This window comes from Ranitomeya imitator, chromosome 4, assembly GCF_032444005.1.
Source record: "Ranitomeya imitator isolate aRanImi1 chromosome 4, aRanImi1.pri, whole genome shotgun sequence".
NCBI lineage: Eukaryota > Metazoa > Chordata > Amphibia > Anura > Dendrobatidae > Ranitomeya > Ranitomeya imitator.
Genome location: NC_091285.1, coordinates 3,755,577 through 3,768,291, shown reverse-complemented (window position 1 = coordinate 3,768,291; position 12,715 = coordinate 3,755,577). Strand labels below are relative to the sequence as shown.

At 44.9% G+C, this 12,715-nt stretch overlaps 1 protein-coding gene across 1 annotated transcript in view; it reads right to left on the bottom strand.

Annotated features, from left to right (window-relative positions):
- The window catches only part of LOC138673822 (axoneme-associated protein mst101(2)-like), a 50,117-nt gene extending 39,263 nt beyond the window's left edge, over window positions 1–10,854 (bottom strand). The window contains exons 1-3 of the mRNA XM_069761858.1: window positions 10,744–10,854; window positions 9,965–10,645; window positions 3,660–3,756 (exon numbers count right to left, since the gene is read on the bottom strand). Coding sequence (XP_069617959.1) covers window positions 3,660–3,756; window positions 9,965–10,645; window positions 10,744–10,854 — 889 coding nt within the window. The remainder of the gene's footprint in view (window positions 1–3,659; window positions 3,757–9,964; window positions 10,646–10,743) is intronic.
- Window positions 10,855–12,715: the final 1,861 nt, after the last annotated feature.

The window sequence follows — 12,715 nt, the reverse complement described above, 5'->3', positions numbered from 1 at the left end:
GCAAAGACCCACAGAAAAGGAAGAGCGCCGAAAAGAAAATCCCACAGAAAAGAAAGATCCACAGAAAATAAAAACCCACAGAAAAGAAAGAAAGCAAAGACCCACAGAAAAGAAAAACTCACAGAAAAGAAAGATCCACAGAAAAGAAAGATCCACAGAAAAGAAAAACCCACAGAAAAGAAATACCCACAGAAAAGAAAGACCCACAGAAAAGAAAGACCACATAAAAGAAAAACCACGGAAAAGAAAGACCCACAGACAGCAAAGACCCACAGAAAAGAAAGACCCACAGAAAAGACCCACAGAAAAGAAAGAAAGCAAAGACCCTCAGAAAAGGAAAAGCGCCGAAAAGAAAATCCCACAGAAAAGAAAGACCCACAGAAAGCAAATACCCACGGAAAAGAAAGACCCACAGGAAAGAGAGACCCACGGGAAAGAGAGACCCATGAGAAAGAGAGACCCACGGGAAAGAAAGACCCACGGGAAAGAGAGACCCATGGGAAAGAAAAACCCACAGGAAAAAAAGACTCATGAGAAAGAGAGACCCATGGGAAAGAGAGACCCACGGGAAAGAGACCAACGGGAAAGAGAGACCCACGGGAAAGAGAGACCCATGGGAAAGAAAGACCCACAGGAAAGAAAGACCCATGGGAAAGACCCACAGAAAAGAAAGATCCACAGAAAAAAAATCACGGAAAAGAAAGACCCACAGAAAAGAAAGACCCACAGAAAAGAAATAGACCAACGGGAAAGAGAGACCCACGGGAAAGAGAGACCCATGGGAAAGAAAGACCCACAGGAAAGAAAGACCCATGGGAAAGACCCACAGAAGAGAAAGATCCACAGAAAAAAAATCACGGAAAAGAAAGACCCACAGAAAAGAAAGACCCACAGAAAAGAAAGACCACAGAAAAGAAAATCCCATGGAAAAGAGAGACCCACAAAAAAGACCACATAAAAGAAAAACCACGGAAAAGAAAGACCCACAGACAGCAAAGACCCACAGAAAAGAAAGACCCACAGAAAAGACCCACAGAAAAGAAAGAAAGCAAAGACCCTCAGAAAAGGAAAAGCGCCGAAAAGAAAATCCCACAGAAAAGAAAGACCCACAGAAAGCAAATACCCACGGAAAAGAAAGACCCACAGGAAAGAGAGACCCACGGGAAAGAGAGACCCATGAGAAAGAGAGACCCACGGGAAAGAAAGACCCACGGGAAAGAGAGACCCATGGGAAAGAAAAACCCACAGGAAAAAAAGACTCATGAGAAAGAGAGACCCATGGGAAAGAGAGACCCACGGGAAAGAGACCAACAGGAAAGAGAGACCCACGGGAAAGAGAGACCCATGGGAAAGAAAGACCCACAGGAAAGAAAGACCCATGGGAAAGACCCACAGAAAAGAAAGATCCACAGAAAAAAAATCACGGAAAAGAAAGACCCACAGAAAAGAAAGACCCACAGAAAAGAAATAGACCAACGGGAAAGAGAGACCCACGGGAAAGAGAGACCCATGGGAAAGAAAGACCCACAGGAAAGAAAGACCCATGGGAAAGACCCACAGAAAAGAAAGATCCACAGAAAAAAAATCACGGAAAAGAAAGACCCACAGAAAAGAAAGACCCACAGAAAAGAAAGACCACAGAAAAGAAAATCCCATGGAAAAGAGAGACCCACAAAAAAGACCACATAAAAGAAAAACCACGGAAAAGAAAGACACACAGACAGCAAAGACCCACAGAAAAGAAAGACCCACAGAAAAGAAAGACCCACAGAAAAGAAAGAAAGCAAAGACCCACAGAAAAGGAAGAGCACCGAAAAGAAAATCCCACAGAAAAGAAAGACCCACAGAAAGCAAATACCCACGGAAAAGAAAGACCCACAGAAAAGAAAAGCCCACAGGAAAGAGAGACCCACAAAAAAGAGAGACCACGGAAAAGAAAAACCCACAGAAAAAAAAGACCCACAGAAGGCAAAGACCCACAGAAAGCAAAGACCCACAGAAAAGAAAGACCCACGGAAAAGAAAGACCTACAAAAAAGAAAGAACACGGAAAAGAAAGACCACAGAAAAGAAAAACCCACAGAAAAGAAAAACCCATGGAAAAAAAAAGACTAATGGAAAAGAAAGACACATGGAAAAGAGAAACCCACGGGAAAGAAAGACCCACAGGAAAGAGAGACCCATGGGAAAGAAAGACCCATGGGAAAGAAAAACCCATAGGAAAGAAAGACCCACAGGAAAGAGAGATCCACGGGAAAGAGAGACCCACGGGAAAGAAAGACACACGGGAAAGAAAGAACCACAGAAAAGAAAAACCCACAGAAAAGAACCACAGAAAAAAAATCATGGAAAAGACACAGAAAAAAAGAACGACCATAGAAAAGACAAAATACAATACAATACAAAATAAAAAATACAAAAAAGACTCATGGAAAAGAAAGACACATGGAAAAGAGAAACCCACGGGAAAGAAAGACCCACGGAAAAGAAAGACCCACGGGAGAGAAAAACCCACAGGAAAGAAAGACCCACGGGAAAGAGAGACCCACGGGAAATAAAGACCCACGGGAAAGAGAGACCCACGGGAAAGAAAGACCCACGGGAAAGAAAGACCCACAGGAAAGAAAGACCCACGGGAAAGAAAGACCCACGGGAAAGAGAGACCCACGGGAAAGAAATACCCACGGGAGAGAAAAACCCACAGGAAAGAAAGACCCACGGGAAAGAGAGACCCACGGGAAATAAAGACTCACGGGAAAGAGAGACCCACGGGAAAGAAAGACCCACGGGAAAGAAAAACCCACGGGAAAGAGAGACCCCACGGAAAAGAGAGACCCACAAGAAACAGAGACCCACAGGAAAACTAATAGATCACAGACTGAACATGAGTCAACAGTGTGATGCAGCAGCAAAAAGGGCAAATACAATTCTGGGATGTATTAACAGAAGCATACAGTCTAGATCACGTGAAGTCATTATTGCCCTCTACTCCTCTTTGGTCAGACCTCATCTGGAATACTGTGTCCAGTTTTGGGCACCACATTTAAAAAAGACATCAACAAACTAGAGCAAGTTCTCCAAACCATGTCCTATGCGGAACATTTGTAGAATTTGGGAATGTTTAGCTGCAAAAAAGAAGACTGAGAGGAGACTTAATAGCTGTCTACAAATATCTGAGGGTCTGTCACATTGTAGAAGGATCATCTTTATTCTCATTTGCACAAGGAAAGACGAGAAGAAAGGGAGAAGATACAGATTAGATATTAGAAGGGTGACAGTGATCAATGAGTGGAACAGGCTGCGACCAGAGGTGGTGAGTTCTCCTTCAATGGAAGTCTTCACACAGAGGCTGGACAGACATCTGTCTGAGAAGATTTAGTGTGTCCTGCTTTGAGCATTGAGTTGGACAAGATGACCCATGAGGTCCCTTCCAACTCTACCATTCTATGATGCTAAATAGAGACCCACGGAAAAGAGAGACCCACGGGAATGAAAAAACAGGCGAAACAAATAAAATCAACTGTAAAGTGACAAAATAATGTAAGAATAAGGGGAAATGGTGAAAATACAACAATGAGTCGCTCGTGTATCGGGGGATCCAGGAGACGATGAACATTGTTACCCCCCAAACTCTGGACGGGTCCAATGAGAAGAATTTACCTGGGAGTCGCGCAATGTCAACACCCGCGGAGCAGCCATCATGGCCCAATGCCAGCGAGACCACCACAAAGACAAGGAACCGGCTCATGTCCTGACCCTGCAAGACACAGAAAACTGAAGGAAACGCTGCAGATTATCACATCACTGTCCTCTCTGCAGATTATCCCATCACTGTCCCCTCTGCAGATTATCCCATCACTGTCCCCTCTGCAGATTATCACATCACTGTCCCCTCTGCAGATTATCACATCACTGTCCCCTCTGCAGATTATCCCATCACTGTCCCCTCTGCAGATTATCACATCACTGTCCTCTCTGCAGATTATCCCATCACTGTCCCCTCTGCAGATTATCACATCACTGTCCTCTCTGCAGATTATCACATCACTGTCCCCTCTGCAGATTATCACATCACTGTCCTCTCTGCAAATTATCACATTACTGTCCCCTCTGCAGATTATCACATCACTGTCCTCTCTGCAGATTATCACATCACTGTCCTCTCTGCAGATTATCACATCACTGTCTCCTCTGCAGATTATCCCATCACTGTCCCCTCTGCAGATTATCACATCACTGTCCTCTCTGCAGATTATCACATCACTGTCCCCTCTGCAGATTATCACATCACTGTCCCCTCTGCAGATTATCACATCACTGTCTCCTCTGCTGATTATCACATCACTGTCTCCTCTGCAGATTATCTCATCACTGTCCCCTCTGCAGATTATCACATCACTGTCCCCTCTGCAGATTATCACATCACTGTCTCCTCTGCAGATTATCACATCACTGTCCTCTCTGCAAATTATCACATCACTGTCCTCTCTGCAAATTATCACATCACTGTCCCCTCTGCAGATTATCACATCACTGTCTCCTCTGCAGATTATCACATCACTGTCCCCTCTGCAGATTATCACATCACTGTCCCCTCTGCAGATTATCACATCACTGTCTCCTCTGCAGATTATCCCATCACTGTCCTCTCTGCAAATTATCACATCACTGTCCCCTCTGCAGATTATCACATCACTGTCTCCTCTGCAGATTATCACATCACTGTCTCCTCTGCAGATTATCCCATCACTGTCTCCTCTGCAGATTATCACATCACTGTCCTCTCTGCAAATTATCACATCACTGTCTCCTCTGCTGATTATCACATCACTGTCTCCTCTGCAGATTATCACATCACTGTCCCCTCTGCAGATTATCACATCACTGTCCCCTCTGCAGATTATCACATCACTGTCTCCTCTGCAGATTATCCCATCACTGTCCTCTCTGCAGATTATCTCATCACTGTCTCCTCTGCAGATTATCCCATCACTGTCCCCTCTGCAGATTATCACATCACTGTCTCCTCTGCAGATTATCTCATCACTGTCTCCTCTGCAGATTATCTCATCACTGTCTCCTCTGCAGATTATCTCATCACTGTCTCCTCTGCAGATTATCACATCACTGTCTCCTCTGCAGATTATCCCATCACTGTCCCCTCTGCAGATTATCACATCACTGTCCCCTCTGCAGATTATCACATCACTGTCTCCTCTGCAGATTATCTCATCACTGTCTCCTCTGCAGATTATCCCATCACTGTCCCCTCTGCAGATTATCACATCACTGTCCTCTCTGCAGATTATCACATCACTGTCTCCTCTGCAGATTATCTCATCACTGTCTCCTCTGCAGATTATCTCATCACTGTCTCCTCTGCAGATTATCCCATCACTGTCCCCTCTGCAGATTATCACATCACTGTCCTCTCTGCAGATTATCTCATCACTGTCTCCTCTGCAGATTATCTCATCACTGTCTCCTCTGCAGATTATTCCATCACTGTCCCCTCTGCAGATTATCACATCACTGTCCTCTCTGCAGATTATCCCATCACTGTCCCCTCTGCAGATTATCACATCACTGTCCCCTCTGCAGATTATCACATCACTGTCCCCTCTGCAGATTATCACATCACTGTCTCCTCTGCAGATTATCACATCACTGTCTCCTCTGCAGATTATCTCATCACTGTCTCCTCTGCAGATTATCTCATCACTGTCTCCTCTGCAGATTATCCCATCACTGTCCCCTCTGCAGATTATCACATCACTGTCCTCTCTGCAGATTATCCCATCACTGTCCCCTCTGCAGATTATCACATCACTGTCCTCTCTGCAGATTATCACATCACTGTCCTCTCTGCAGATTATCACATCACTGTCCCCTCTGATGATTATCATCACTGTCTCCTCTGCAGATTATCACATCACTGTCTTCTCTGCAGATTATCACATCACTGTCTTCTCTGCAGATTATCACATCACTGTCCCCTCTGCAGATTATCACATCACTGTCCCCTCTGCAGATTATCACATCACTGTCCCCTCTGCAGATTATCACATCACTGTCCCCTCTGCAGATTATCACATCACTGTCCCCTCTGATGATTATCATCACTGTCTCCTCTGCAGATTATCACATCACTGTCTCCTCTGCAGATTATCACATCACTGTCCCCTCTGCAGATTATCACATCACTGTCCCCTCTGCAGATTATCCCATCACTGTCTCCTCTGCAGATTATCCCATCACTGTCCTCTCTGCAGATTATCTCATCACTGTCTCCTCTGCAGATTATCCCATCACTGTCCCCTCTGCAGATTATCACATCACTGTCTCCTCTGCAGATTATCCCATCACTGTCCCCTCTGCAGATTATCTAATCACTGTCTCCTTTGCAGATTATCTCATCACTGTCTCCTCTGCAGATTATCCCATCACTGTCTCCTCTGCAGATTATCTCATCACTGTCTCCTCTGCAGATTATCTCATCACTGTCCCCTCTGCAGATTATCACATCACTGTCTCCTCTGCAGATTATCCCATCACTGTCCCCTCTGCAGATTATCTCATCACTGTCTCCTCTGCAGATTATCACATCACTGTCTCCTCTGCAGATTATCACATCACTGTCTCCTCTGCAGATTATCTCATCACTGTCTCCTCTGCAGATTATCTCATCACTGATCCCTCTGCAGATTATCTCATCACTGTCTCCTCTGCAGATTATCACATCACTGATCCCTCTGCAGATTATCCCATCACTGTCTCCTCTGCAGATTATCTCATCACTGATCCCTCTGCAGATTATCCCATCACTGTCTCCTCTGCAGATTATCTCATCACTGTCTCCTCTGCAGATTATCCCATCACTGTCTCCTCTGCAGATTATCCCATCACTGTCTCCTCTGCAGATTATCTCATCACTGTCTCCTCTGCAGATTATCTCATCACTGATCCCTCTGCAGATTATCCCATCACTGTCTCCTCTGCAGATTATCTCATCACTGTCTCCTCTGCAGATTATCCCATCACTGTCTCCTCTGCAGATTATCCCATCACTGTCTCCTCTGCAGATTATCTCATCACTGCTCCCTCTGCAGATTATCCCATCACTGTCTCCTCTGCAGATTATCCCATCACTGTCTCCTCTGCAGATTATCTCATCACTGATCCCTCTGCAGATTATCCCATCACTGTCTCCTCTGCAGATTATCTCATCACTGATCCCTCTGCAGATTATCCCATCACTGTCTCCTCTGCAGATTATCACATCACTGTCTCCTCTGCAGATTATCTCATCACTGTCTCCTCTGCAGATTATCCCATCACTGTCTCCTCTGCAGATTATCCCATCACTGTCTCCTCTGCAGATTATCTCATCACTGATCCCTCTGCAGATTATCACATTACATTAGTAATATCTGTATACAGGCTGCATCCCTTGTCCAGCTATGTACCTGCCAAATATCTGTCTATACCGGAGTATATATAGGGTGCATATAGGTATATATATAAGGTGTATACAGTAGTATATATTGTGTATAGAGGTATATATAGGGTGTATGGAGGTATATATAGGGTGTATAGAGGTGTATATAAAGGGTGTATACAGGTACATATAGGGTGTATAGATGTATATATAGTGTATACAGGAGTATATATAGGGTTTATACAGATATATATGGGGTGTATACTGTAGTGTGTTTTGTATATAGAGGTATATATAGGGTGTATACAAGTACATATAGGGTGTATGGAGGTATATATATAGTGTATAGCGGTTTATATAAAGGGTGTATTCAGGTACATATAGGGTGTATAGATGTATATATGGAGTGTACACAGGAGTGCATATAGGGTGTATAGAGGTACATATAGAGCGTATATAGCTATATATAGGGTGTATATAGGAGTATACTGTATATGGAGTGTATAGAGGTGCATATATAGGGTGTATACAGGTCCATATAGGGTGTATAGATGGATATATAGGGTGTATACAGGTACATATGGGGTGCACCTGTATTACCTGTATACACCATATATAGGCACCTCTATTATATATACTGTATATAGTCCTGGGCCGCGGAGCTGACAGTCCAGTGATCACTGAGGCGCGGACCCGGCAGGACAGCAGCCTGGAGACTGATACATTGTATCTATTTACTAAATATCAGAGAGGAACAAGGATCAAAGAGGGAAAAAGGAAGGATGGAATCAGAAGGAAAGAGGGAAGGAGGAAGAGGAGGAAGAAAAGAAGAGGAAGATGAAGTTAATGGAAAATAGCAGGTGGAAGGAGAACAGGAAAAACCAGACAGAAAAAGGAGAAGAGAGAGAAGAGGAAAAGGAGGAGAAGAGGAATTCTTGTATCTCTGTAATTTTAAGTAATTTGATGTTTAAATCAAATGAAGTCCTGAAAATGATATAAAGAGAAAGCGCAAAATGTGCAGTGAGCATATATATATATATACAGTGTGTGCGAGTATATAATATATATAGTGTGTGTGAGAGTATATATATATATATATATAGTGTATGTGTGAGAGTATATATATATACAGTGTGTGCGAGTATATAATATATATAGTGTGTGTGAGTATATATATATATATAGTGTATGTGTGAGAGTATATATATATACAGTGTGTGCGAGTATATAATATATATAGTGTGTGTGAGAGTATATATATATATATATATATAGTGTATGTGTGAGAGTATATATATATACAGTGTGTGCGAGTATATAATATATATAGTGTGTGTGAGTATATATATATATATATATAGTGTATGTGTGAGAGTATATATATATACAGTGTGTGCGAGTATATAATATATATAGTGTGTGTGAGAGTATATATATATATATATATATAGTGTATGTGTGAGAGTATATATATATACAGTGTGTGCGAGTATATAATATATATAGTGTGTGTGAGAGTATATATATATATATATAGTGTATGTGTGAGAGTATATATATATACAGTGTGTGCGAGTATATAATATATATAGTGTGTGTGAGAGTATATATATATATATAGTGTATGTGTGAGAGTATATATATATACAGTGTGTGCGAGTATATAATATATATAGTGTGTGTGAGAGTATATATATATATATATAGTGTATGTGTGAGAGTATATATATATACAGTGTGTGCGAGTATATAATATATATAGTGTGTGTGAGAGTATATATATATATATATATATATAGTGTATGTGTGAGAGTATATATATATACAGTGTGTGCGAGTATATAATATATATAGTGTGTGTGAGAGTATATATATATATATATAGTGTATGTGTGAGAGTATATATATATACAGTGTGTGCGAGTATATAATATATATAGTGTGTGTGAGAGTATATATATATATATAGTGTATGTGTGAGAGTATATATATATACAGTGTGTGCGAGTATATAATATATATAGTGTGTGTGAGAGTATATATATATATATATAGTGTATGTGTGAGAGTATATATATATACAGTGTGTGCGAGTATATAATATATATAGTGTGTGTGAGAGTATATATATATATATATATATAGTGTATGTGTGAGAGTATATATATATACAGTGTGTGCGAGTATATAATATATATAGTGTGTGTGAGAGTATATATATATATATATAGTGTATGTGTGAGAGTATATATATATACAGTGTGTGCGAGTATATAATATATATAGTGTGTGTGAGAGTATATATATATATACAGTGTGTGTGCGAGAATCATCTGTGATAATGGAACAATGTAACAATGTCACCATGGGGAAAGTGACAGTTATTAGAGGACACGAGGTCAACGGTGTGTGAGTATATATATATATAGTGTGTGTGAGAGTAAAAAATATATATAGTGTGTGCGAGTATATAATATATACATATATAGTGTGTGTGTATATAATATATAGCCGCCTCTGCCCTCACCTGTGGACTGTGCTGCTCCAGACTCCGAACCCCGCACCTTCTCTGCTGTGTCGCAGCCTCTCTCCTCCGCTGTCGCAGCCTCTTTCCTCTGGCACTGATTGTCGCAGCCTCTCTCCTCTGCTGTGTCGCAGTCTCTCTCCTCTGCTGTGTCGCAGCCTCTTTCCTCTGGCACTGATTGTCGCAGCCTCTCTTCTCACTGTGTCGCAGCCTCTCTCCTCCGCTGTCGCAGCCTCTCTCCTCTGCTGTGTCGCAGCCTCTCTCCTCCGCTGTGTCGCAGCCTCTCTCCTCCGCTGTGTCGCAGCCTCTTTCCTCCGCTGTGTCGCAGCCTCTTTCCTCCGCTGTCGCAGCCTCTCTCCTCCGCTGTGTCGCAGTCTCTCTCCTCTGCCGTGTCGCAGTCTCTCTCCTCCGCTGTCGCAGTCTCTCTCCTCCGCTGTCGCAGTCTCTCTCCTCCGCTGTCGCAGCTTCTTTCCTCCGCTGTGTCGCAGCCTCTCTCCTCTGCCGTGTCGCAGCCTCTCTCCTCCGCTGTCGCAGCTTCTTTCCTCCGCTGTGTCGCAGCCTCTCTCCTCTGCCGTGTCGCAGTCTCTCTCCTCCGCTGTCGCAGCTTCTTTCCTCCGCTGTGTCGCAGCCTCTCTCCTCTGCCGTGTCGCAGCCTCTCTCCTCCGCTGTCGCAGCTTCTTTCCTCTAGCACTGATTGTCGCTCTGTCGCAGCTGTGAGATTTTTGCGGCTTTTCTGTTCTTTTCACTTTCTTGGATCATTTGCCTATAATTATAACAATTACTAGAAAACTCCCCATGTAACAAGACAATGCGCAGAGGGGGAGGGGCAGCGCCTGCAGCGCCCCCTGCTGCCCACTATACCAGTGCCGGTACGGTGCCGATAATAACCGCATGGTGCCTGCCGGTACTGGGTGTATACAGGGATGAATGGATGACAAGGTCCAGTCATACAGTGCCCAGAGTCATACAGTGCCCAGAGTGGTACAGTGCCCAGAGTCATACAGTGCCCAGAGTGGTACAGTGCCCAGAGTCGTACAGTGCCCAGAGTCATACAGTGCCCAGAGTCATACAGTGCCCAGAGTGGTACAGTGCCCAGAGTCATACAGTGCCCAGAGTCGTACAGTGCCCAGAGTCATACAGTGCCCAGAGTGGTACAGTGCCCAGAGTGGTACAGTGCCCAGAGTCATACAGTGCCCAGAGTGGTACAGTGCCCAGAGTCATACAGTGCCCAGAGTCATACAGTGCCCAGAGTGGTACAGTGCCCAGAGTGGTACAGTGCCCAGAGTCATACAGTGCCCAGAGTCGTACAGTGCCCAGAGTCATACAGTGCCCAGAGTGGTACAGTGCCCAGAGTGGTACAGTGCCCAGAGTCGTACAGTGCCCAGAGTCGTACAGTGCCCAGAGTGGTACAGTGCCCAGAGTGGTACAGTGCCCAGAGTGGTACAGTGCCCAGAGTCGTACAGTGCCCAGAGTGGTACAGTGCCCAGAGTGGTACAGTGCCCAGAGTCGTACAGTGCCCAGAGTGGTACAGTGCCCAGAGTGGTACAGTGCCCAGAGTCATACAGTGCCCAGAGTGGTACAGTGCCCAGAGTCATACAGTGCCCAGAGTCATACAGTGCCCAGAGTGGTACAGTGCCCAGAGTGGTACAGTGCCCAGAGTCATACAGTGCCCAGAGTCGTACAGTGCCCAGAGTCATACAGTGCCCAGAGTGGTACAGTGCCCAGAGTGGTACAGTGCCCAGAGTCGTACAGTGCCCAGAGTCGTACAGTGCCCAGAGTGGTACAGTGCCCAGAGTCATACAGTGCCCAGAGTGGTACAGTGCCCAGAGTGGTACAGTGCCCAGAGTCATACAGTGCCCAGAGTGGTACAGTGCCCAGAGTCATACAGTGCCCAGAGTCATACAGTGCCCAGAGTCATACAGTGCCCAGAGTCGTACAGTGCCCAGAGTCATACAGTGCCCAGAGTGGTACAGTGCCCAGAGTCGTCCAGTGCCCAGAGTCATACAGTGCCCAGAGTGGTACAGTGCCCAGAGTGGTACAGTGCCCAGAGTGGTACAGTGCCCAGAGTCATACAGTGCCCAGAGTGGTACAGTGCCCAGAGTCATACAGTGCCCAGAGTGGTACAGTGCCCAGAGTCATACAGTGCCCAGAGTCATACAGTGCCCAGAGTCATACAGTGCCCAGAGTGGTACAGTGCCCAGAGTCATACAGTGCCCAGAGTGGTACAGTGCCCAGAGTGGTACAGTGCCCAGAGTCATACAGTGCCCAGAGTGGTACAGTGCCCAGAGTCATACAGTGCCCAGAGTCATACAGTGCCCAGAGTCGTACAGTGCCCAGAGTCATACAGTGCCCAGAGTGGTACAGTGCCCAGAGTGGTACAGTGCCCAGAGTCATACAGTGCCCAGAGTCGTACAGTGCCCAGAGTCATACAGTGCCCAGAGTCGTACAGTGCCCAGAGTCATACAGTGCCCAGAGTGGTACAGTGCCCAGAGTGGTACAGTGCCCAGAGTCATACAGTGCCCAGAGTCGTACAGTGCCCAGAGTGGTACAGTGCCCAGAGTGGTACAGTGCCCAGAGTCATACAGTGCCCAGAGTGGTACAGTGCCCAGAGTCATACAGTGCCCAGAGTCGTACAGTGCCCAGAGTCATACAGTGCCCAGAGTCGTACAGTGCCCAGAGTCATACAGTGCCCAGAGTCATACAGTGCCCAGAGTCGTACAGTGCCCAGAGTCGTACAGTGCCCAGAGTCATACA